This window comes from Protopterus annectens, chromosome 1.part1 (genome assembly GCF_019279795.1).
Source record: "Protopterus annectens isolate FY-2018-M chromosome 1.part1, PAN1.0, whole genome shotgun sequence".
Taxonomy (NCBI): Eukaryota; Metazoa; Chordata; order Ceratodontiformes; family Protopteridae; genus Protopterus; species Protopterus annectens.
The window spans coordinates 371,801,102-371,828,236 of record NC_056726.1 but is presented as its reverse complement, the minus strand read 5'-3'; the positions used below and the strand labels follow the sequence as shown (position 1 = coordinate 371,828,236).

The window sequence follows — 27,135 nt, the reverse complement described above, 5'->3', positions numbered from 1 at the left end:
GGTTCCATATGTACTAAGGTGGATAGCCTACAACAGGTTCACTGTAGCTCATAAGATTAAAGAATCTCTAGACAACATAGCAGAAACTGCTTAATTAACCAGGTTGTCAGGTACTCAATGTTATTGTATATGTGCACGCAGAAGTACCATTTTATAAAAATTCTGTGTAGTGTTTACTACTGAGCTGATATTTTTTTTTCCCCCTTTTTGGACTTTAAATTTCGTAATTGACCTTAACACTCCACTATCGGTTTTCAGTGTCTTGATATATTTTTTTTTTGTTTAGTAGATGTGCATTTGAAATGCATAGGCCTAATTATGTATCAAGTTTTTTGGAGGAAGACTAAGGCCGACTCTTGTTTGTGCTAAATGCACACTGTATCAGCAGTTAAAGCTTTCTGCTTTAGAAGCATGTAATCCAAAGCTGTAGTCTTGATGATTTTCATTTTGAGGTTGGTGTAATTTGAATATCTGGTAGTCTTAATGACTATCTGTAGAACAAGAGGCATTCGTGGCACTGCTGTCACCTAGATAGCCATGGGGTGGATTCCATGTTGAGCTTACACCTCCTTGCAAATGATTTAAGTGTTTTGTATTTGGCCATGTGCCTTCTCACCAGTGATGCAGAAGGGCTGCTGCACATAAACAGGGATGTGCACGTCCCTGGTCCCTAGTGCTGCATGTTGTACACATTCCTCCACAGTGGATATTTGAGCACTGGCTGCTCTAGCACCTGATTTCTGATTGCAGACAGTATTTCATCACTTTGTCACAGTGCTGCCTACACAAGAGAAATGTATTCTTGTATTATATATATATATTTATTAATTTCAGGACCCCTAAATTATATTTCTAGGTTTGGTCACACCAACAGACATGCTGTGTAATGCAGTAGTTCTGGTCGTTGGTTTTCAGACTCAGTATATTGCTTAAGGAGGAAGCATCAAGGTTGAGTTTTGGAGGAAAGATTTTGCCTTTTAATTTGTTCATTGTGTGTTTGCACACAGCCCAGAACTGGGGAGAAAAACAAGCTATTCCCCTTACTGGAAAAAGTGACTAATGCAGCAAATGACATGTGATAAACAGTGTAGGGGCCCTTCCAACATTGTGTAGGGAGCATACATGCTGTTAAAAGGTGATGGAAGAAAGTGTTCAAACTTCTGCAACATTACTTTTTCAATAAGGACCACCTCAGCAAAATGTTAAGCCTCACTATTCATCTGTGTAGCATTGAAGCTTTCACAAAAGTAGTGAATACTCGAGAGTTACCTGTTCTGCTAACAGGTTGGAGAAATTGGGGAAATGCAAACTGCCTACTTTAATCTTTGAGGTTTCTGTAAAAGTAATAAATGTTTTGTTTGTGATTTTTAGGAAGTCTCCCCTCTAACCCCTTCTCTCCAAAGAGTCTCTTGCTGTACCCCTCCTTGACAGCCACATTGGTGTCTCCTTTGCTAGTCTGGAAGACCTCTTGTCTGGTCAGAAGGTGACAGAACACTGCTAATTGGCATTATTAAATATATCTTTCAGCTGCATCTGTTGCCTAGCTACAGGCATTTGTCTTGAATGCCTTTTTGTGCTGTTGGTGCTAGCTGTATTCAGTAAATTCTTGTCTGTAGATGTACAATGCTTGGTCTTGCTAACTGCTTGCTTGTGGTTTTTTAGCACATCAGCATCAATTTGTGTAACTTACACCCTCAAATTGGTTGTACTTTTGAGGTGAATTTTTTTTGCACCCATATCTCTAATCCCTGTAGCTTGTAATGGCTGGAAAACTATGAATCTTATCTACATAAAGTAGGAGTAAAGTCTCTTAAACGCATGCGTATTAGTAGTGTAAACTACTCTTCATTTGTAGAGACCAAGTTTTAGAAGTGATAAACGCGTGCGTATTGATTGTCTCTACAAATGAAGAGTAGTTTACACTATTAATATGCACGAGTTTATCACTTCTAAAAACTTGGTCTCTACAAATGAGTAGTTTACACTAAGTTTTAGAAGTGATAAACGCGTGCGTATTAATAGTGTAAACTACTCTTGATTTGTAGAGACCAAGTTTTAGAAGTGATTCCCATTCTCATGCTTGAGAGAAGCAGCTTTATGGGTGATGGTGTCACAGCTTTATGGGTGTTTGCCAAGAAGGTACTACTCCAAAAATGGACTGGGTGCACTAGTTACTGACCTTCTCACATGCATTGCATGCACAAAATCTCTGCTTTGGACACTCATTTGTATGAGTAACCATTGAAGTAACTCCTTTCACAGAACTAAGTCAAGAATTTTCATTGGATTCGGAATTTGCAAGCAGTAATAGCTTTGTGCTAAAAGATCATTTTGGTGAACCTAGTGGATTGTTACAGGTAGTCTGTAAACTTCTGTTACTGTTAACATTGTAATATCCTCCTTTATTTTCCTTCTGAACCTCAGTTTCAATTTCTATGACCCTGAGCCATTGACACCAAACTTAAGATTTGATAAATTCTGCACACTAATTTCATAAACTGTATGCAATACCGTCTGCGTTGATTTGCCTTTTTTTTTTTTACATTTTCATGAATGTGGTAAATGTTCAGCTCAGCAACGGCAAATTTTTTAAGCTCGTTTTGTGACTTGTAGAAACTAATTAGAAGGAAAAGATTTTTGGAAAATGGCCATTGCTAGCTATCTTTAAGTCTGAATGAAGAGCTTAAATGATTGGGGTTGCATCACAGTATGTACTTTAGGACTGGAAAGACCATGGTAGATTCAGCATGGCCTTTGCCCCTAGTTTCAACAGGTTCAGATTAGTAGCTACCAAAATGTGGAACCATTTATCTCGCAGCAAGTTGTCCATTTTTTACTGTCTCGCCTATCCTGTTGGTTAGATCTATGCTGAATAGAGGATTAAAGATGTGACAGAATGCTGATGCGGCAGAATCCTTAAGCTTTCTGTTTAGAACAATTTACAAAATTAGAACCTTGTTCTCAAGCTGCGTCTACATCTTATCTAGATTTGTTTTTAAGCTTTGAATATTCCTGTGGTTTAGTAAGTGTTGGAAAATTGGTGACTTCTGGCTTAATTTTCCAGGATAACTTCAGAATTGCAGCAGTTGGGGAGGTAACTGTGCAAATAACTCTGTGCAGGTGTCTAGTTATATTAGCTTTGTGATCATGAGGGAAAAAACAGGCTAGCTAATTTTTCTACTAGGGCCATATGTTTTATGATTTCCTTTTACAGGAATGTTTCAGTGCAGAGCTACCTGGACATCCACCAGTGCCTTTCTAGGCAATATAAGGTAAGAGCCAGCTTTGCTGCTGCATTTCTGCACAGTTTGAGTGGTTTCCTTCCCTATTTTCTGATTAAGTTTTTATTTCTTTATGCTTTGGTAGTCTCCTTGCGCGCACACACCTTTAGTGTGATTACTGCTTCAGCGGTTCTTATGATGAACATGTTGTAGCTGGACATATTCTAGACATTTTGATAAGTATGGCCAATGTTTTAGTTTAGGGTCCCTTTCTGGTATCTGTATTTTTGATCTTATGTTGAGGCTGCCACATCTGTTTTGAGTTTCCTGTCCTTTTCAGCTCCTCTTGTCAGATGGCAATGTTTTCTCGACTCAAACTTGGAATTGTATCTGGTTTAAACTCTTCAGTTGAATTACAGCAGCATGTTTAGTGAGATGGCACAGCTTTGTGAGTAAGGAGGTTTGGAAAGCTAAAGTGTTTTTTTGTTTGCTTTTATTTACTTAGCAGGGGAAAAGTTCTGTGGGGGCAATGAAAGGCACCATTTTAGCGGCATCCTGTGGGGGCAAAGTGCAGATGTGTGTAATATACCCAGTAACCTATAAGAGCACATCATTAGTATAGTTTAAACCAAAAGTAGAGTTTAAGCTAGCTGGCGTTTTTACAAAAGTAGAATTCTACTCAGTACAGGTGTGTTTGATGCTGTTCACTGTCAACCACTTTAATGTAAATGACTGTGCAGGATGCATGATGAGGCAGTAAACCAGAAGTTCTCTAACTGTAGTGGGAAAGCATGTAGGGGAGTGGTAATTCCAGGAAATATTGTGTAGTGTCAACATTGTAATAGTATATAGAAACATGCAATGTAAACTGCAATGGCCCAAGTACGTACAATATATGCAGTTAAGTAGGACATGCATGGCGTTTCCTTGGTTTATAGGTTGAGCAATTTGTTTTGGCTGGTCTGAAATGTAGTAGGGGAAAGGATGTTAGCCTGGGGGGGGGCACAAGTGGCAAAGCCAGGATTAACACACTTATGTGGGGGCCCTTGCTAAAATGCTTGCTTCTGTTTTGTAAAAATGGACTCCATGCATTACCTATACAGTTAAGATAATTTTCGGGCGACTGGGTAAAGTTTCAAAGGAAACTGAAGGTGGAGTTTATGTAAGCTATCTGGTGGTTTGTGTGTGAGGCTGGCGCTGCATTAGGGTGGGTGGTGGGATTCCAAAAGCACTGCACCCATGTACTGTTGCAGTGCTGTTATGATTGGACTCCATTTATGGTTCTGGCAGTATACTTTTACAGCAGTAACTTCTCTTCCTGTACACACTTCCAAGGCCACTGCCATCCAAAAGCCTGCTGTTTTCACTCCTCAGGCAGGTCTTGCAAAGTCCTCCATATATGATGCTAATATTGTGGTGTCCTCTTTGATTAAGCATTTTTGCTTCTCCCTTGGGATAAGTTTTACTGTAGTAATCCCCTGAATGTGTAGTAGTAAGTCCTGCCTAAACCCTGCTAAACGCCCAGTGACATGCTTGAATAAGGAATGAGTATTTATGATGTCTTCACTGGCATCATGATAATTCGTCAGGTATTTGGAATGCTAGCTGGGAGGTGTACTGCAGTACAATACTGAAGAGAAGTGATGAAGAAACAGAGCTAGAGTTGTGATTTGAAGGTTCTGATATTTGAATAGTTGTAACAAAGGGACATCTTTTCATAGTTGGCAATGCTATTTGAATGTGTCCTGCAGCAGTTAGAGGTTTAACTGTACTAAGCTGAGATTTATTTTGAGAACATAAAGCAATTTTTGGGACGTAGTGTTGTATGATTACAGCTAGGTAGTTTTCAGGCTTTTAAATGAAGTTGTGCACTTATGGTAGTTGTAATTAGAGTGGGTCAAATGCCAGTTCCGGCAATATTCAAGTTCCTTGAGGGCTAGACAGTGGTAGGGTCTGTAGTGTGGACTGACAGCTGCTGTGGCGATTTTTTTTTATAATTTTAATAGCAATGATACTTGGATATTGGTGAAATTTGGAGCAGCGCACAGCAGTAATGGCGACAGGAGTCTGGAAGCAATGTGTACTCTCCTAGATGTGCCTGTTACATAATCTTTGATAGATTTCATCAGCTAATCCAGAATACCAAGTAATTCTGGTTTTGGTTTGCAGACTGATCACAGTAAAGGGGTGAGTTGTTAGCTTTTTTGGGGAAGCTCTTGCTGTGAGGTGACAATGCTAACTGCTGCCCCACTGTGCCGCCCAGGGTATATATCTTGAATAAGTGTACTGGTGTTTGAACCACATTCTGTGTGTGTTTTTTTAATGTAGACTTGATACTTTACCCCAGTGGAAGTTTACATCGTTTTATAAAAGGCTACTACTGTGTTGCTCTTTGGGAAGACCTCGGCAAGGCACTGTACTAAACTGATGCAACTATGCTTTATGAAATAAACTGTAGAACGGGCAGTTTAAATGCCTCCACACTGTTTTGTCTGGTCTCAGACAAGATGTCAAGTTGGTCTTAACCCTAATATCTTTCAACCCCAGGCAACTTTAGGGTTAGGCCTAACCCTAATGCATGCATGATGTCACTGGCAAGTCTGCATGGCAGTCAATTATGCATAATTTGCATACAACATCCCAGACATTTGGCACGGCAGTCTTACAGGCCACATTTAATTTCTGCGCAGTCCGACCAGGTGGTTACTTCAATACAACTTAACCCTGCCATGTAAAACTTGTTATTTTCTGCCTAATTGCCTGCTTGGTAAGAGAGCCACTCCCCGATTGTGACTGTTACACTTTCTTCTTTCAAACTTGCAGCTTCATCTTTGACCTGGATTGCAGCCATTACTTTGGATGGGAGTATGCTGAAGTTCTTTAAAGAAAAGGAGTTTCCAAGTACTGTTTGCCTTTTTTTTTTTTTTTTCCAAGGGGAATTTCTAAAAATAAACTTCCAGCTCTTAAGCAGGAAGGTTATAAACTTGCACTTTCCAGAGGGTAGATGCATTTTTGTACCACAAACATAGTATGCCCTTGCTGTACATGAGCGGTTTACTTTGATAGAGCTGTGGCTCTTTCCTTGACCTTTTTGTGTAGTGGCAACTTTATTTATTTTGGTGGAAACTTTCTGATGTAGTAAAGTCTGGATGCTATTCTTGGTCTATGTGGACAGGCTGAAATCCTATCGCTCTGGTATTGTACAGATTCCTTGGAAGTGGTCTATGTCTTGCCTACAAGGCAATATCGAACCCTGCCCTACTAGAGATGCTCCATATTTGTGTCCCATTACCTGATCGAAAGGCCTAAGTGTAATGTGTGACATTTAATGAAACCTGCTGGAGAGAGAGCTTAGTCTCCCAGAGGCTGCCCCGTCTTTAACTCCACATACACATCAAAGTACATCACTGACCCTCTTCAAGTGCAGTCTTGAGTGGATGGAGAAACCACAAATTTGTCCCAAGGGTTCCACCAGTGTCCCTCCCTGATGGGGGCGACAGGTGCTGATTTGAGGTTTCATTTTTGGGGATAAACTCTTGGCTAGACATGTAAGGTCTCTAGAGGATCATAAGAGGTTATTAGGTTAATGGCCCTGAAGATTTGCTTGTCAGTATGTCCCTATGGTACTCCCAAGCAAGTTTAAGTAGACTTTGTTTTGGTGGTCATTGATAGTGGACCTTTTATCAGAAGTTGTACACCTTTAGCAATAGGTCAAGGTTTTAGTAACGTAACTACCTTCATGCCAAAGTCTCTGATCTGTTTTCTAAGTGGATTGTGTGTAGGTGCAGCATTATCTAACACCTGGTGCATGAATCACTTCTGCACTGAGTAGGAAGGGAATATTGTGTGTAAATAGCCAAACATAAGCCACTTTTATTTTTATTTATTTTTACATTTGTTGACCGGGCTAGTCTAGCTGGACATATGTCCATTTTCAGTAGAGACCCTGGATATTTCTTGTATTTTTGTCCATGGACTGCCTTACTGTATGTATCTAAAGGTCCCGGTACATTTGAGTAACTTGGATTGCAGGTCTACCTGTTTTCACATTGATTGAAAAATTGTTTCTAAAGTAGTAATCTTGTGTATTCTGTTTTGAGCAACTTAATGAGGGTGGCCTACATTATTTTGAGAGGTTGTCCTAATTTCCTTTTAAGTTGTTTTAAAAGTAATTTTCTTAAATTCTGAATGATGACTGGCTTATCTCTGGGTGCGAAAATGCTTTTATTATGAAATTGCATATTTTTTCTGTGATTGGTCAAGCTTGTGCCACAGCAGGTCTTAAATTCTGACTTGGCAATGTTGGTTTTAACACAATTTCTCTGCTGGAGGCCATCTACAGATGGCAGCTAGAGTTGGCTAACCTCTAGGGCATTGCTTGTCCTGGTGACCCTCCACTTTGTGGTGTTTTGTTTTGGACTGTGTGTATTAGCATCCTGAACAAGTTTGTTGACTTAAGGTTGGGCACGTTCATTTCCATGTGGAGCTAAAGATGCAGTACTATTTTAAGCTGGGGACGTGGATTTGTGTAGTTCTCAGCATGTTGGTACCAATGGGAGAAGGGGGGGGGGGGCTGTTTTACTGGAGACGGTAAATTCACGTCCATTGTGAACAATCCATATTGGCTTTGTCTTTACGGCTGTCGTGTTTGTGACAGGATTGGCATATATTGCCCAGTGATATTGGGCCTGTAGTTGTATCAGAGGGCTCGCACTCTTGATGATCATGTTTGCATATAATGCATGGACTGGAGGGCATTATTGCACTGGAAAATTCTGTCTTATTTTGAAGGCTGTTCAGTGCATTTTGGGATGGCCCTTTTCCTAGTTTATTTTAGTGAAGTATTTTATATTGTGTTTAGTTGATTGCAGATTCTCGCTTGTTTAAATTAGTGCGCATGTATATTTGATTTCAGAAGGCAACATTTTGCATGCTAGTCCACTGTTTATTCCATGAGATACAAAATGCATTAATAAGTGTACTAGGGCTATACTTCTGGATCTGTCATTTATTGCACATTCTCTGCTATATTTTAAAAAATTTGGAAAAGGCAGTATTTTGTACTCTGCCTAATTACAGCTAAGCAGACTTCCTGCTTTTCATTTTATCTGTTGAAGTTGCCATGCCTGAACTTTTGTTTAACTGGAGCTGTGGCATTAGTTAGGGATGGGGGGGGCTATCCTACTAGATTGTCAACTTTCTGCTCTCTACCGTCTTTCTGCTCTGTACTGTAAACATTTTTTTAACTCCTGCTATTGATTGCTGCCAAATCCCAACATAGCAGCATAATTGAAACCTAAAGAGTTTGCCTGTCTTGCTGGGTTTTGTGCAGCAAATGATGAAAAGCTTGTTTGCAGTTTAACCAGTTCTACTTGCAGCATTCTGAATGGGTTTGTGTTGGGGGGGGGGGGGGGTGCACTGGATCATATATGTAATATCCCATGGGTCACCACTACAAGATATTTACAGTATTGTATAGCGTGTAGATTGGCTGGGTCTTGCAGTTTTTACTTTGTAGCTTGTCTGGGTGACCCTTCTACCCTCTTGTTATAGCTATAGCTGAAGGAATTGTAAGAAAGCTCTTAAAGTTTTTCCTGTTGACATCTTTAAGTAAGTTTACAATAAATGCAACTTTTATGACTAGAACAGTGGTAGCCCCTGTCTTGCTTGTTTTTTTGGGCTAATTTGTAGCAGTGTTATGCATATTGTAGGAAGTTTCCTCCTCTTTGCTGTTCAGTTTTCATGCAGATGCGGAGAGTAAAACTTTAATTCAGTGCTTTATCCTTTGCAGGTCTCCTGTAAGTTACCATGGCTCAGAAAGATGTGGATAAGTATCTTTATGTGGACAAAAATCTCCTCAATAACCCACTGGCCCAGGCAGACTGGGCTGCCAAGAAGTTGGTATGGGTTCCTTCAGAGCGGAATGGGTTTGAAGCAGCCAGCCTGAAGGAGGAAGTTGGTGATGAAGCAATGGTGGAACTAATAGAAAATGGAAAAAAAATTAAGGTGAACAAGGATGACATACAGAAAATGAATCCTCCTAAGTTCTCAAAGGTGGAAGATATGGCAGAACTCACTTGCTTGAATGAGGCATCTGTGCTCCACAACTTAAAAGAGCGGTACTACTCGGGGCTCATTTATGTAAGTAATCTTTCTTCATTTTAAAAGTTTTGAAGGTACACGTGAAAACAATCTGTTGTGGTAGTATGAGAGAGCCTGTTTAAACACAAGTTGCAGAGCTGAAGTGATGGATCATATTTAAGATCTCCAGCTTTAATGTACATGGTTGGCATTTTTTCAGCAAGATGTTCTGGGTTTCCAGACTATGGCAGCTAGTCATAAAAGTAGAGTTCGGGTGTGTGTTTAATTTTGGTTTGTTTTTTGGGATGGTGCAAATGTTATGGCATAAGGATCTCATTCTAACTTTGTATTTTTAATAAGGTTATAAAGCCTTCCCAGAAGGATTAATTTCTTCAGTATTTTGGAAAAACAGGAGAATTGACACCAAATGAGAGCTAATATGTGGCCTCTTGTTAGTAGTTTTAGCAGTGTGTGTGACTATATGCAGCAATTGGTAGGGGTACATTTTTCAAGCATTCACAGAAGGGGAGGATGACTTTTAAAAACAGATCTAGCACCATCTGCACTTCAGTGTCCAGTGTTGGAGAATGGTGTGCTGTAAAGGGGCATAGCGGCCTTCTCAAATGTCCCTGTTTTTTACTTTATTTTACCCTGACCCTCACAAATTTCCTGTTAAATTGCTAATGATTGTAGTCTGTCAATGGCAAACATTAGTTTCCTGTTAATTCAGAAAATAATTTGTGATGCACTCATCTGCTCAGCAGGTTTTGTAATATTAAAAATTGTCCCTAATTTGGTCTCCCCATACGAGTGCTCTACATATACACAATATAAAGGCAGTGGAATCCCTTCTGTGCAAGACAGCGACCCTTAAGATAGTGAAAAAAGATAGAAAAGGGGAGTTCTTTAAATTGTTGCTATAACATTTAAAGAAAATGTGAGGAGGTAGTTTTTTCTTTGGGGGTGCAGAATATGGAGGGATCGAGACACTACATGTTGCCATTTAGCATTTTCGGAGACTCCTTTAACATGTACCTATTTGGGGATTTTTCAAATACAGCATTGCTTCTGAGTCAAGTGCTGTGATGCATTTTTCGACATGTCTGTACTTCAACAATATCCAGAAGAAGTAAGCTTTCTAAAGTAACTGTAGCCCAAATTTAGCTGTGACGTTACTCTTATAGCAATGTACCAGTGCACTTTTAATGTGGCACCTGTGTGCATGTGTGGTGGAGTGCTCATTAAAGTCTGAATGCAACACACTGTTGCATTCAGGTTAATGTGTTCTTTGGTGACATCACTATGAAAAAACAGTCTTAAGTGTATGCTTCTCCTCTGAAGTTAAATTAAAAAAAATACCCCAAATTGGCTGAGGTGCTGTTCAGCAGTTTTTTGCACCATATGCTGTGGTGCAAAGATGAGCTAAAAATAAATAGAAAATCGCTCTAAAGAAGTGACTTATTACAACTGTATTCTATTAGCTTTATTACTTTTGTTTTTTCACTTTGCTTTCCTTCTTATGCTGCCCACTCAATGAAGGGCTACAAAAAATGTGAGGAGTTTTTCTTGCAAGGGCCTGCTCTGGTGCATGTCTGCACTTTTGGCTTTGTAAGGTAAGTATGTTGGTGCTTACATTGTTCAGTTTGACAGACAAGACTGCATGAGCGTGAGAAATATAATTTGAAACTTGGGAGACTGTTGATGTGAAAGATAACTAGCAGTTCCACCACTTCAAGCTTTGGACCGTGTTGGAATTACTTTTTGAGGAGCTGAGCTGTATTCATGTATAATGTAGTTAAAGTTGTATTATTTGGGTTGGGAAGTTGGCATAATGGTTAAGGTGCTTATAAACAAAAGGTGCATGGTTTGATTTCACACAGGGTAATTGGCTAAGCTTAAAATCCCCACAAGGGTAATTAGCCTAATACTAACCTATGAACAAAGAGCAGGACCAAACCAGTGGTATAGCTGAACATCTTGTTACTAGAAGTTGCTGGAACTTGAGGATTGCTGCTGCTGTAGCACTTGCAGTGCCTGACAAATTGGCTGCAGGAATATCCTTTTTGGCCAAATGTCCAGAGTTTTTGGACATCAAGGGAGGTTGGCTTACCTCTGTGGTGAGGATACTCTGTTGGAAGGGAAGATAATCTAGCCCTACAACTGTCAGCTTTTTGCTCTGAGCATTTGGTGATATGACAAGTTTGATCAGGCAACTTCAAGAGCACTGTAGTACATACCAAAGTGAGAATTTTTGTTTTACTACTTAATTTGCTTTGACCTCTATCCTCTGCTGTGATGGCTTGGAATTTTAGGTTGAAAGACTCCATTTTCAGGGTGGGTGACTAATATGTAAAGAAAAAGCTTGCTGCTGTTTTGCTTTTTCTGCTTAAGTAGAGACTTACAAATGCTGTGCTTTCGGAGGAAAGCCACCATTCCCACCCTTCAGTCCTGCCTTGAACACAAGGTGCTTGGTTTCTGGCTTGGATTTCTGCTATATCTTGCAGGATAAGTCCTTCTCTTGTACCTGGATCTTTATCTCAAAAAGAGGTTGGTGATGACTGGCATGCTTGACTTCAGCATGCTGGGTGTTTTAAGTTTGTTTTGAAGTTCAGTAAAGCACTATATATGATTTTGTCCTCCCCCCTACCCTTGGGACTCTAGGTGAGATGGTCTTCCTGTCTGGATTATTGGCCGTTCATTGAGTGTTTTGAAGAAGTTTTCAATGTTGGTCAACCTCTGTCCTTCCCTGTTTTCAGCACTGAGAGGTGAGCAGTTAGATTATTAGTTGTTGCCCAGTATCTGTGCTCTTACATTGAGGGACCCCTAGCATAGCACCCTGCCAAAAGCCAGAGCCAAGGTGTCTGGCATCTGGCCCTCTATGGTGGGCATCTCCTTATCCAGAGGGCCCAACAAAGAAAGGCGTACCTTGTTCAAGTCTCTGGTGATTGTATCATATTAAAGTGACTGCTTCTGCGAGAACACATTGGTTTGCCTGCTTATTTTTTTTTACTGTATTTACCACACTACTGCTGCATTTATGGCTGCAGTCCATACCTTGTTTAAGCTTGCTTATTTGGCTCAGGCTGAACTTTGTTTCAAAGATAAAAGATGTTTTTAACTTTTTCAGTTGTGTTTATCGGATGATGCACTTTGGATTTAAAGCTACAATGTCACCACTGTTTGTTATAGCTGGGACAGGTTTTTTTTTCTGTTAATACATTTGATCCATCTTTTTAAATAGCAAAGTGCTTAAACTAGTATGTCACTAAGACCTTAAAAAGTAAACTGAAGATAGTCCATTGCCGACCTACGCAAGTGTAGTAACCAGGAACCATTTAAACTCACTTTTGAAGAACCAGATAAACCAGAACCAGGCAGAATTCACTTTGTTGTATAAACTTAAAACACACATGCTTAACTGATTCACCGCACTTTTGTCCCAACAAGACTTAATTAGATGAGTGTTTAAATGTACTAAAACTTTCCCCATGATACTTTATCAATGTAAATTTCATTAATTATCGTTTATTACTAAATTAAAACCAACTGAACTCGTATAGAGAAACACTAAGTACTTGTTAGTGAATGTAAAAATAAAAAAAACTTTAGTGTTAGATTGTTAAATATATTAAACTAAAATGTTAAATGCACTTTTAAAAATGCAAGGAGAGAGACTAGCCTAATGGTCAAGGTATTCGCACCACAAAATCCAAGTGCAGGGTTAGGCAACCAGCCAGTCTCAAAATGTCACACCAATGCATAAACCAAATGTGCCATCTAGTGTCCAAAAGTTTTTTACAGTAATTTACACTTAAAACGTTAAGTATACAAAAATGTATGAACCTTGCAGGAGAAGTCTTATTATAACCTAGCTGCCCTCAACTTTAAAACTGGGGCTAGGGAAACATTTTCATTCAAGCCAGGTGCTGTATTAGCTTCCAAAATGAGTTTGCAATCAGTTAAGCATTTGTGTGTTTAAGTTTATGAATAAGTGACCATTCTGCTTGGATGTTCTTTGTGTTTCACTGTTTGCAGTCATTACATTTGGGTTATCTGATTGCAGGTAGCCCTCAGTCAGCCTGATTAACAGTCTTGGGTCCTGCGTCAGTTGCTGTCCCTTCCATGACGTCCGGTCGTCAGGGGTATAAAACATGCCGACGCCATTACATCAGTCTTTCTTGCCGTGCAGTGCCCGAAGCAGTTGGTAAGTGCCGGTCGGCCGACTCCTGAAATTTTCATTTGAGTTTCAGAACCGAAGTCTTCAACTAAAAGCCAAGTACCTCGTTGGGGAAACTTTTTTTTCTTGCTCTTAACCGATGTCAGTAAATAATTGCATTACTTGTGAAAGCAAATACCTCCTAAAGATATTAATTTGTACTGCATTCCTTGGCTAGGCCCAGACTACGACATACCTAGTTGTCGGTTTTGTGCCTTATTTAAACCACAAACTATCAGTCTGTATATTTACGCTTCTAAATATTTTGGTGCTCTGTTCAGTTATCCTGATATGTCTTTAGTCAGCCATCTGACTACAGACGTTCCGAAAAAACGCAAAGATAGACAGGCCACCTAGGTCCAAAGCTGCCAACAACGCTTCTAAGCCAGTTCGCCGGTACTCAGTGAGGCACTTTTGCAGCTTCCGATACCAGTTACTTCTGATTTGCAGGCCTCTGAGACCCGTTCGGAGTCCAGTGTGCTGCGAGATGCTTCAACTGTGGGACCTGCTGATGTCTCTACCTTGGATGGGTCCAGAGCCACTGTGCAGGCACCTGCTTTTGAGGGTGTATTCAGGCCTACTAACTTGCGTATTAAACCGATGCCATCTTCAAGGCCTAAATCTCAAACCATGCCTAAAAAAACTGATGCCCAGACTGCATGGTCAGGCCTCTATGCCTAAACGGATAAGAATGGCTGAAGATCTTATTTTAATCAGGGGAAGCCACCCTTCACCCTTTACCTTTATCTACTTATGAGGATTCTGATTGAGGATTCTGATTGGGGGCTGTATTCCCTGTGCCCCCCCCCCCCCAAGAGGATTTCTCTTTTGGTGAAACCTTGCATACTCTCGGGGAGCATTTTCGTTGTGAGTGTCAGGATTTCTCTGATTCTAAAAAGAGGCTTGGGGATTTCTTACTCCTGCCCCAGCACAGGCCTTTAGCTATACCTCCTGTACTAGACCTTGATGCATTTGCAGAATCTAGTTTGGCCCCTGACTCTTAACCTCTTGCTCCCAGGAAACCTGAAGGATATTACAGGGTCCCTGACTCAAGTTCCTTTTCAAATCTCCTACTGGGATCCTGAGACCATTTCACAGGGGCCCAAGGGCATTAAAGCTACTACTGCCAAAAATCCTACCCCCTCTGATAGAGACTCCAGGGCACTGGATAGATGGCGTAAGAAGGTATATACTTCTGCAACTTTGGCAATATGGGCCTTAAACAGCCAGTTTCATATATTGACGTATCCGCAGCATATTTAATGGCTTAAACAGAAAAAATGTTTCCGGATTCTGCTGAAAATAAGGATTTACAGGGTTTATTGCATTCAGCTGAACAGGTTGGAAAACGTACATTGCAATGTGGTTTTGACATTCTAGAGGCATCTTGCAGGGCTGCTGTAACTGGGTCTGTACTTGAAAGGTATGCTTGGCTTGAGGATCAATCCCTACCAGATCATGTTAAAGCAAATTTACTGGATACTCCCCTAAACCAGGACCGCCTGTTCTGCAAAAAGGCAGAAGTTCTTAAAAAGATGGAAGAAAAAGCTAAAGCTATGAAAACTGTTAGATGTTTTACAAGAACAACCTCCAAGATTTAGTAGACACAAGAATTTGTCCTTTCCTGCCTCTTTCAGACCTTCAGTCCAAACCCAGATCCAGCAGAGCTTCCAGGCTGTAGGCCTAGGGTATGCTCAGGACTAAGCAGTGGGGGGCCTCCACTTCAAATCTGGGAGTAATAAGACCCCCCCCCCCCGCATGGTAAACTGTTTTAATGACTTCCTTTTAAAATTTCCAAGCACTTGTCAACTGACTGCCCCTTTTGGGGGGAAAGATTACTCTTCATGCAACTGGGAAGTCCTTACCCAGGACAAATGGGTTTTAAATAGTGTCCCAGGGATACAGATTTTACTTCCACATGTTGCCAACACCAAGCGGGTGGCCAGAACTACCCCCAAAATAAGTACTTTCTCTCTAAAGCATGGGGGCTATTCAGTTGGCACCAGAAGAGGAAAAGGGACAAGGTTTCTACTCTAGACTCTTCCTTGTATCCAGAAAGGGCAATTCATGGCATCCTATCCTATCCTGGACATGTCTACTCTAAACACCCTTTTGGAGCATCCAAAATTCAAGATGCTGATTCTCTACCAGTTGCTTCCTACGCTAGGCAAAGATGCCTGATTGGCAACACTAGATTTAAAAAAAGCTTACCTGTACATACCAATCGAATATTGCAGAAGGATATCTACGCTTCAAAGCAGGCGACATACACTATTGGTTCTCTGCACTGCCCTTTGGCTCATCTACTGCGCCCAGGGTATTCACAAAGTGCCTAGCTCCAGTTATTGCATTTTGCAGGCAAAGAAATATTCAAATATACCCATACCTGGACGATTGTCTGTCTAATTCAGGCAGAGAAAGCCAGGACATACTTTTAAATCATCTGGCCTTTGTTACAGAGGGTTCTAACTTGTCTGAGGTACACCATAAACGAAAAGAAATCGCACCTGCTACCCTGTCAACCAATTATATTCGTGGGAACAAGCTTGAATACAACTTCCAAGATGGCTTTCCTCACGCCAGAAACATTCATTTGGCAGTCTACTTCAAGTGGCCACAGAAACCCTGCTATCTGCAAGACAAATACTGCAAGCTTTGGGGTTCATGGCCTCCTGCATTCTTCTGATTCGATATGCAAGACTGCATATGAGGAAACTACAGTGGTATCTAAAAAGCCTATGGTGTCAACATTCTCAGGATCTAGAAGCAATAATTCCTATCCTACCTTGCCAATGCCTAGAGTTCCTTTGGTGGGCAGAGGCCTGCCAACAAAACAAGGGACTACCTTTCACACCACCCCCTGCTGCCCACGCCCTAACAGACTCATCAGACTATGCATGGGGGGCTCTCCTGGCAGGGAAGTGCATTCAGGGCAAATGGAACCCAAGTCGAATGCACCTGCATATCCATCAAAAAGAAATGTTAGCTGTACAGAATGCTCTGACATCCTTAAAGGACTACATTCTTCCAGGAAAACTGATGGTAAAGACTGAACACCACTGTTATGTGGTACATAAGCAGGGGGGGGGGTACACATTCTTCCCCCCTCTGCAGATTAGCCATGGCATTGTGGAACACTGCCTTGAGCTACCAAGTGCACCTACAAGCTAAATTCCTGCCAGGAAAATTTAAATACACTGGCAGATGGACTAAGGAGAAACCTCATGGACCCACACGAGTGGAAACTGGAACCAAGGATTTTCAACATGTTGACAAATGGGGGAGCCCAGTTATAGACCTGTTTACATCTCCCCAAAACTACCAATTGGACAAATTTTGCACAAGGACTCCCCACAAACAAGCCTGGAAAGTTAATGCTCTGTCCTTCAGCTGGAAAAACCTCGTCTGTGCCACCCCCCCCTCTGCAGGTCAAACCAAGGATGATTTTGATTGCTCCAGACTGGCCATGCCAACACTGGTACCCCCTCCTGCGTAATGTGTCACGGTAATCTCCATGGCACCTGCCTCGGACACCTTCCCTGTTGTCTCAGCAGTAGAACCAGATTCTGCACCCTCAGTTTCTAACACTGAACCTAGCAGCCTGGCTAACTGCCTAATCTCTCCTTTGCCATCCCTCAGTAAACCTGTCATGGATATAATTTTAGAGGCAAGGAGGCCTAGTACTAGAAAATCTTATGTTGAAAAATGGAAAGATTCTGTGCCTGGAACCAATCTCAAGGGATGAGCACGGCAGCGCCTAGTTTACCTCAGTTTTTACAATACTTAAACCGAGATGCTTCACAAGGGCCCATCTTTTTCTTCCTCCAAAATTCATGCCTCTGCCATTTCAGCTCATTATAACGCATTACCTCCCTCTTTTCTCTTAGCATTTCCCCAGAGGGGCCAAAACTTTGAGACCACCCAGGAGAGCTCCATCCTCAGCCTGGGACCTTTAATTTTGTTTTGGAAAAACTCGCTCTACCTCCTTTCGAGCCAGCTGCTACTGCAGACTTAAAATTTCTTTCTTGAGAAAACAGCTTTCCTTTTAGCAATCATTTCAGCAAGAAGGGTATCTGAATTGCAGGCCCTTATGGCAGTGGAGCCTTTAATCCTCTTTCGTGCAGACAGGGTGTCCCTAAGAACCAACCCATCCTTCATGCCCAAGGTGGTATCCAGTGTGGCTCTTGATCAGTCCATTTGCCAATCTTTCCCAATCCACAGAACAAAGGGGAATGGATACTGCATTCCTTAGATGTGCACAGGCAACTTAGATTCTACTTGGACAGGACTAAATGTAAAAGGAAATTTGAACAATTGATGGTGGCATTTGCTGCAGGGGCAGAGAGGCAGGCTATTTCAAAGCAAACCATTTCTAAATGGATAGGCCATTGCATTAATTTCTGCTGTAAGCACCATGGAAAACCTATCCCACAGGGGATCAGACCTCACTCCACTAGGGCTGCATCTACCTCTACAGCCTTTCTCAGTGGCATCCCTACCAGGGACATCCTAGAAGCGGCTACCTGGAGTTCATTTGCCAATTTTCTCTAAATCCAGAGCTGGCCTTGCCACTGCAGTCTTGTAGGGCCTTATAGCTGGTCCTAATGCTATCTAAATTCCTCCTCCCAAACATAGCTTTGGGAATGTACCCAAATGTAATGACTGCAACAGTGAAACACGAAGAACATAGTACAGTTGTGTAAACTTACTATAGATGTTGGTGTATTCACTGATTATCTTCATCTCACATTGCTGCAGTCATAACCTGTGGGTAGTCCGCTGTCCTCGGTCGGCCCGAATACCAAAGTATTAGGCTGGCGTCGGTCATGGGCGCTCAGATCTGACGTCAGTGCGTCATGGTATTAAAGCGCATGACCGACGTCATATCCTCAGTCTTTTTTGCCGCATGGTCCGAAGCAGAAGCAGCGTTTGCAAGTGCCGTTCGGCGTTCTGAAATTTTCGTATTCTGAGTTTCAGACCAAAACCAAGTTGGGCTAAGTACCCCGTTGGGGAATATTTTTGTTTTTTCTTGCCTCAGTTAATTCCGGATGTCAGAAAAAGTGAATAATTGTATTTCTTGTGGGAAACAGATACCGCATAGGGATTACCACTCTCTCTGTATTCCTTGTTTGGGGCCTGAGCACGACGTAGTCTGGTGTCGCTTTTGTGCTAGGTTTAATAAGCGCACCATTAAACGTAGGTTAGATTGCGCTAGGCTTGTCTTCGGTAAGCGGTGTAATTACAATATGCCGTTGGATCCTCCGACCCCCGCTACTGCTAAGAAGCGCAAAGAAAAATCGTTAAGGTCCAAACAGGATGAGTCGTCCGTTCCGGACGCCGGTTCTTTAGAAACTACGGTGGAATCTGTAGATCCAACCGAGGTTTCAGCTGAGTCTCAGGGGGAGCTGTTAATTTTGCAGGATGTGGCCACTCAGGAGTCAGGTCAGGCTGAGGGGGCCTCTCAGGTTGCTGTACTCCCTTCTTTGCCTAAGGTGGTTAGGCCTTCTCCTTCTGTCTCTAAGGTACCTTCCAAGGTCGGGCCTGGTTTCCCTTCCTCAGGTGTCAGTCCTAGTTCTGTGCCTAAAAAACATATGCTTAAAATGGCAGAAGATTTGATTTCCTTAATCAGGGGTTCTATGCCCCCTCCAGATAAGAGGCCTAGGGTGGAGCCAGAGGTGGTAAGTTTGGAACAGGCTTCAGATTACTCAGGGTCTTCGGCTGAAGACATTCAGGATTTTCCTCCTTATTCTGATTCAGACACAGAGGATTCCAGTCCTTCTGCTTCTCCTCCAGAGGATTTTTCTTTTTCAGAAACCCTGCATTCTGTGAGGGAGCATTTTAAATGGGAAGGTCAGGACTTCTCAGATTCCCGAAAGAGGCTTAGGGAATTTTTGTTTTTGCCTCAACATCGGCCCTTGGCTATACCTCCTGTTTTGGATGTTTTCTCGGAGGCTTCTCTTAATCCAGACTCTTTGCCTCCTGCGCCAGTTAAACCAGATAGGTATTACAGAGTGCCAGAGGCTCATAAATATCTGTATAAGAGCCCAAGGGCTGACCCAGAAACTATTAGCCAGGGACCTAAGGGTGTCAGGGCTTCTGTTGTAAAGAATCCAGTTCCTATGGATAAAGACTCTAGAGCTTTGGATAGGTGGGGAAAGAAAGTGTATACCTCTTCCACTCTAGCAATGAGGGCTTTGAATTGCCAGTTTCATATGTTGAAGTACCAGAATTTTCTCCTTACTCAGTTAAAATCTAAGGTAGATGCTTTGGCAGAGGGCATAGAGTGTAAGGAATTACAGGATTTGGTTCATGCCTCTGATCAGGTGGGTAAGCATTCTTTGCAGTGTGGTTTCGATGCTTTACAGGCTTCTTCCAGGGTGGCTGCCACTGGATCAGTTATTCGCAGGCACGCCTGGCTTAAGGATCAGAACTTGTCAGAGCATGTTAAAGCTAGAATTTTGGATGCTCCTTTGCAGTCTGAAGTTTTGTTTGGTTCTCCTGTGGAGTCTGTCTTAAAGAAAATGAAAGACAAAGCTAAGTCTATGCAGACTGTTAAAGATTATTTGCAGGTGCAGCCCCCTAAGTTTAGCAGGAATTGGCCTACTAAGGGATGGGCTTACCCTTCTGATTTACAGTCTAGGGGCAGATCTAGATGTGGTAGAGGCAGAGCTCAGGGTTCTTTCAGGCCTAGAACGTGGAGTTCCCCTGCACAATCTACAGGTGAGGGCAGGGGCCAGTCCATTTGTAAACAGGCCCAATGACCTGCATCTTCAGCTGCCAGATCCTTCCTGTCTGGCAGCTCCTCTGGGAGGAAAGTTGGCACTCTTCAAGCAAAACTGGCTTTTAGTCACCCAGAACAAATGGGTGTTGGACATTATAGACCGAGGCTACAAGTTTTATTTCCACACATTGCCTCCTTTCAAAGGTATGCCAGACGTTCCTCCTCGGCAAAGGGTAGAGGCTCACAAACAGATTTCTTTACTTCTTCAAATGGGGGCTATACAGCAGGTCCCTCTGTCAGAATTCGCCTAGGATTTTATTCTCGCCTGTTTCTTGTACCAAAGAAAGGAGACACTTGGAGGCCAATTTTGGATTTATCTATCCTCAACACATACCTGGACATTCCAAAATTCAAAATGTTGACGTTGCAACAACTTCTGCCTCTGTTGGGCAAAGATCACTGGATGGTAACTCTGGATCTCAGAGGCTTATCTTCATGTTCCTATCAGGCCCAGTTGCAGGAGATTCCTGCGTTTTCGGGCTGGGACTTTACATTATCAGTTCTCTGCATTGCCCTTTGGCTTATCTACTGCGCCCAGGGTGTTCACAAAGGTTCTGGCTCCGGTGATAGCTTTCTTAAGGTTAAGAGGAATACAAATTTATCCTTATTTGGACGATTGCCTGATTCTTGCTCAAGACAAAAACAAGCTACTACACCATCTACAGTATGTTATGGCAGTGTTAAGGTGCCTAGGGTATTCTGTGAACGAAACAAAGTCAAGTCTAGTACCCTCTCAGGAAATGTGCTTTCTGGGTGTGAGACCTGAATGCAGCTTCCCAGATGGCTTTTTTGACCCTGGACAAGCAAAGGAACCTTACACTTTACTTCCAACAATTGTCTCTACGGTCCAGGCTGATTGCAAGGACAGTCCTTCAAGCCTTGGGGTTCATGGCATCTTGTATTCTGGTGCTTCCCAATGCCAAATTGCATATGAGGAAGTTACAATGGTATCTCAAAAATGTATGGACACAACACTGCCACGATCTGGACACTGTCATTCAGATAATACCTTGCATTCAAAAGGAATTTTTGTGGTGGGCCCAGGAATGTCACCTAAACAAGGGACTCTGTGACCCGACCAGAGGCGAGTCAGATCTTAACGACAGATGCCTCGGACAGGGCTTGGGGAGCACACCTCAATGGAAAATGGGTTCAAGACACGTGGCCTGCCAGACTTCAACATTTACATATCAACTTGAAGGAGATGTTAGCAGTCCAATTTGCATTGATGGCTTTCAAGGATCTACTTCACCCAGGACACGTGTTGATTCAAACAGACAACACAACTGTCATGTGGTACATCAACAAGCAGGGGGGAACACATTCGTACCCTCTTTGCAGGCAAGCTATGATTTTGTGGGAGACTGCTCTCAGTTTGCACCTCACTATTCAGGCAAGGTTTCTGTCAGGAGCACAGAACGCCTTAGCAGATGTTTTGAGCAGACAGATGGTGGATCCCCACGAGTGGAAGTTGGATCCTCATGTATTTCGACAGTTGACAGTGATATGGGGGACTCCAGACATAGATCTGTTCGCTTCTCCACTAAATTTCCAGTTGCCAAAGTTTTGCACAAAGATGTTTCATCCAACAGCTTGGAAAGTGGATGCTCTATCATTCAGTTGGAGCAATCTTCACGTTTATGCCTTTCCTCCTCTGCCTCTCCTTCCCAAGGTGCTCTTGAAGGTCAGACAAGACAAGCCCTCCATGATTCTAATAGCTCCGGATTGGCCTAGACAGCACTGGTACCCTCTGCTGAGGAGTTTAGTACGGGAGCCTCCTTGGCCTTTGCCTTCAATTCCACACCTTTTGTCTCAGGCAGGCAATCCTTTGCCTTCAATTCCACACCTTTTGTCTCAGGCAGGCAATCCTTTGCCTTCAATTCCACACCTTTTGTCTCAGGCAGGCAATCCTTTGCCTTCAATTCCACACCTTTTGTCTCAGGCAGGCAATCATTTCCTCAATGTCAGGATTCAGTCCCTGCATCTAACAGCCTGGCATATTCTGTTCTAGAACCTGGAGGGTCGCAGCTTCCTCAACAAGTTTTGAATGTTATTTTGGAGGCCAGAAGGCCTAGTACAAGGAAAGTTTATGCTGATAAATGGAGGAGATTTTTTATTTGGAGCAAAGCAAAGAGCTTTGATGTTTCCAGGCCTGATTTGAGTGTTTCTCTTCAATATCTTACAGAATTATTAGACAAAGGTTTGTCTTTCTCCTCTGTAAAAGTTCATGCTGCAGCCGTTTCTGCTCACTATGCCTGTGACCCACCATTATTCTCTCATCCTTTGTTTAAACAATTCCTTAGAGGGGCAAAGAACATAAGACCCCCACGTAGAGCTCCTACTCCTTCCTGGGATCTCAATTTTGTGTTGGAAAAACTTACTTTACCTCCTTTTGAACCTGCAGCTACGTCTGAGTTAAAGTTTTTGTCTTGGAAGACTGCTTTTTTGTTGGCCATTACGTCTGCTAGAAGGGTATCTGAATTACAGGCTCTCATGGCAGTTGAACCCTTCCTGATTTTTCATAAGGATAGGGTATCCCTGCGTACTAACCCTACTTTTATGCCTAAAGTGGTTTCAAATGTGGCCTTGAACCAATCTATTCATTTGCCTACTTTTTATGCTGATCCCCAAAATAAAGGGGAGAAAATTTTGCACACTTTGGATATTCACAGGCAGTTGCGTTATTATTTGAGCAGGACTAAAGGGTTCAGGCAGTCTCAACAGTTATTTGTTTCTTTTGCTTTGACCTCTCAGGGGAAACCTGTTTCAAAACAAACTATTTAGAAGTTGATTGGCCATTGTATTGCTTTTTGTTCTCATCATGGTAAGGAGATTCCGGCTGGAATCAGACCTCATTCCACTAGGGCTACTGCCACTTCTACTGCTTTAAGGGGTGTAGCTACTAAAGATATTTTGGAAGCAGCTACTTGGAGTTCAGTGCACACTTTTTCTAAACATTACCATCTCCCTCTTTATTCCAAATCTAGGGCTGGGTTTGCCACTGCAGTCTTACAGGGCATATTAGCAGCTCCCAATGCTTTATGATTTTGCCAACCTCCCCTTACCCTTGCTTTGGGATTCTACCCACAGGTTATGACTGCAGCAATGTGAGATGAAGAACATAGTACAGTTTTGTACCTACCATAAATGTAGATGTTCGAAGATCCACATTGCTGCAGCCCAATTTACCCTCCCTCCTTCCCCTCTGTAGTTTAGAGTGGTTGTATGGTTTGGGTTGTAGATGTTGTTTGTACATGGGTTTTGGAGGTTTTTCTATTTTTGGCTGTGGCCTTTCTTTTTAGGGCCTTCTGACATCTGGGGCAAGAAAAGACTGAGGATATGACGTCGGTCATGCGCTTTAATACCATGACGCACTGACGTCAGATCTGAGCGCCCATGACAGACGCCAGCCTAATACTTTGGTATTCGGGCCGACCGAGGACAGCGGACTACCCACAGGTTATGACTGCAGCAATGTGGATCTTCGAACATCTACATTTATGGTAGGTACAAAATTGTACTTCTCAGTCCAGTCCTGGTTACCCTCCCTCCAGCCCCTGACTACTTTTGGCTATACCTCTACTTTCCTTTATGCTTAAAAGCTTTTTGGTTTATTTGCTTTTTTGTTAGCGGTATATCTTTGTATTTTTATATTTAATTGCTTCCCATTAGGGGGTTACCTGCCATCTGGGGCAAGAAAAACTGATTTAATGGTGTCTGCTGTATGTTTTATACCCCTGATGGACGTGGTGACATGGAAGAAGGGACAGCAACTGATGCAGGACCCAATACTTTGTTAATCAGGCTGACTGCGGGCTACCTGCAAGCAGATAACTCAAATGTAATGACTGCAACAGTATCTACATTTATGTTGTGTACACAACTGTACTTTCTAGTTTGCCTGATTCTTCACAAGTGCCTTGGACTTCAATAAGAATGAATATGACTGCAAGCAAGTCTCTCTTTTTTTTTTTTTTTTTCCCTCCTTTAGCATTGACATACTGTACCTTATACTATTTGTTTGGTTTGGCTTGTTCTTAGGTTGGGGATAGAATTTATTCTAGTCTTCCTATTTAAAACTCTAAAAATGTAAGATAATGTTGGGGGAAAAAGTGCAACACATGAAAATTGTAGTGTTTCTTCGAATTTTTTTTCTGGTTGCTTGAGAGTTGAGGGCTAGTAGTGCCGACCCAAACAGGACACAAGCACTGATGGCAGCTTTGCTGAACATGTATGTTTTGGAATTGGCAGGGAAAATCCTTAGGAAGTATGGCAGCAGTGAATACAAATCCTAGATTAAAATGAGTATTTAGAAATGATATTATTGGACCCTTCCATCCACTTTGCCTGCCGATATTGAACTGGTGTTATATTGCTAGCCCATTGCAGTAATGGTTAAAGCGGTGTGTGATCAGTAAGCTGTACGGGTTGGTGAGCAAATAAATGTGCTCGGCATTTGTCCATTGTAGCCAAAATGTTATGCTAGGCCAAGTCTTTAAGGGGAAGGGAATGGATTTAATTTATTATTTTAATCCAGTGTTTTGTGTTCTTGCCTCTTATTTTACTGTAGTTTTTTATAGCAATTTATTGGTTAGACTAAGGAGATCAAAACCCTTAACTATGCGATGTATTCCATGCATAACAACATTGCTATTTTGTTTTTAATATGGCATTACTAGATGCAGCATTGCTTTTATGGGTAAGCAGAGCTGATTCATTTTAAGTATTTGTTTCTTATTTAGCCAAAAAATGAGAAGGGGCATAAAATGTAGAGAAGTATAAAATAATTCAAATATAGTCACATGTTTGTTGTAGTGTTGCTGACAGAATATGCGCATAAATTAAGTTAAAATGCCTACAAACTACACTTTTGTTCAAATGTCATTTGAAATATTTGCTTAAACCAACTCCTAGTGGAACATAAATACTTATATTTTTCCAAATTTATTATGGTTGGGCAGAAACATATGCACACATGCAGATGTGAAATACATGCTCACCTTAGGGTACCTTAGACTCAACGATATACTTAGGCTACAAAGGTTTTCTATGTACAAGCATCTTTTAGATTGTTGCTATTAAGATTAGATTGGAAAAAATTTGTGTGTTTTTGTTTCTGATGCAATTACAAAGTTGAGTTGTGGCATATGTATTTAAGTCAGGCTCATTGCGTATTGATAACACAATGTATGGTGCTTTGTGTTTAATTTCAGCAGGGTTAAAATGTTTGTAGTTAATAGTACGGTAAACACTCGTGTATATACTGCGGTGGTCTGTGTGGTGACATGCGTGCAACGGGCGTTCCTTTGAAGGTTGTGCGTTAGGCCCAGCAAGCCAGCACGTAAAACTCTACTGCCAATCGTTAGCGGACCATAGTTCTGCTGTGGCGACCCCTAATCGGGAAAATCCCAAAGACACACACACACGCGCACATATATATATATATATATATATATATATATATATATATATATATATATATATATATATATATATATATATATATATATATATTTTATATGTGTGTAGAGGTAGATGTATACAGACGTGCACTCATATGAACTCAAATATATGCTATAGATGGGAATAGGAAACTTTAATTTGTTTACATACTTGATATTAACTATGCACTTTAGAATTTATATTAATAGTAAAGTCTGGGAATTTATAAGCTGGTATTAAATTGTTATAGAAGTGAGTTGCTCACTTCACAATTTTTCACTTTTTTTTTTATGGCAGTAGCAAATGGAAAATTTATGGGTGGTGAAATGTGGATAAAGGGTGGTTTGAATGAGAATCTTCAAACCAGGAACATATTGTTCCATGATTGAAAATGTAAGTGGTTTATTCAAAAGGCTGATGGTTACATTTATTATTCTGTCCATAACAAAATGAGTTGGAATTGGTCACAATCTATTACATAAATCATATGTTTCAAAGATGTCCTTAAAGAATGCAACTGCAGTCATAACATATGGGTTGTCCTGCCTCAGGCAGCCCTCGGTCGGCCGGATCCCAAAGTCTGGGTCCTACGTCGGCTGATGTCTCATTTCTCTCCATCAGAGTGGCTGGAGTATATAAGCATCAGCTGACACCATCTTCTTCAGTCTTTCTTGCCGCGCGGTGCCCGAAGCAGAAGCAGTTCGCAAGTGCCAGCCCTCGGTCGGCCGGATCCCAAAGTCTGGGTCCTACGTCGGCTGATGTCTCATTTCTCTCCATCAGAGTGGCTGGAGTATATAAGCATCAGCTGACACCATCTTCTTCAGTCTTTCTTGCCGCGCGGTGCCCGAAGCAGAAGCAGTTCGCAAGTGCCGGTCGGTCAGCTCCTGTATTCTTCGAAATGAAGTCATCAAAAAAGCTAAGTACCCCGTTGGGGACCTTTTCTTGCCTCAGCCGATGTCAGAAATTACTGAAAAATTAAATAATTGTTTGTCTTGTGGTAAACAAATACCTCAAGGATTTCCTCTCTTGCTGCCTTCCTTGCCTTGGCCCAGACCACGACGTCTCTGCCTGTGCTCGCTTCAACAAGCGCACTCTCAGCCGCTGGGCGGAGTTCGCTGAAGACTTTTTCGGCGAAAATTTTGATTATACAATGCCGTCGGAACTACCGACAACGCAGACTCCTAAGAAACGAAAAGACCTGGACTGACATCCTCTGCCCGCATCTTCAACCGACACCATGCCAAAACTAACCGCGAGTGCTCCGGTTCCCTCTGAGGCGGTTATTCCACCGCTCCGAACCGAAGACACCGCATTACCGATACCTCCGATACCGGAGGCCACTCCGCCAGTTATGGATTTTCCTCCGGATACCGAAACCGAGGAAATGCCCGAGA

At 41.9% G+C, this 27,135-nt stretch overlaps 1 protein-coding gene across 1 annotated transcript in view; it reads left to right on the top strand.

Moving 5' to 3' along the window:
- Positions 1–27,135, top strand: part of MYH9 (myosin heavy chain 9) — a 1,134,272-nt gene that overhangs the window by 44,738 nt on the left and 1,062,399 nt on the right. Inside the window, exon 2 of the mRNA XM_044075327.1 lies at positions 9,013–9,362. Within this exon, the coding sequence (XP_043931262.1) occupies positions 9,030–9,362 (333 nt within the window). The 5' untranslated portion in view covers positions 9,013–9,029. The remainder of the gene's footprint in view (positions 1–9,012; positions 9,363–27,135) is intronic.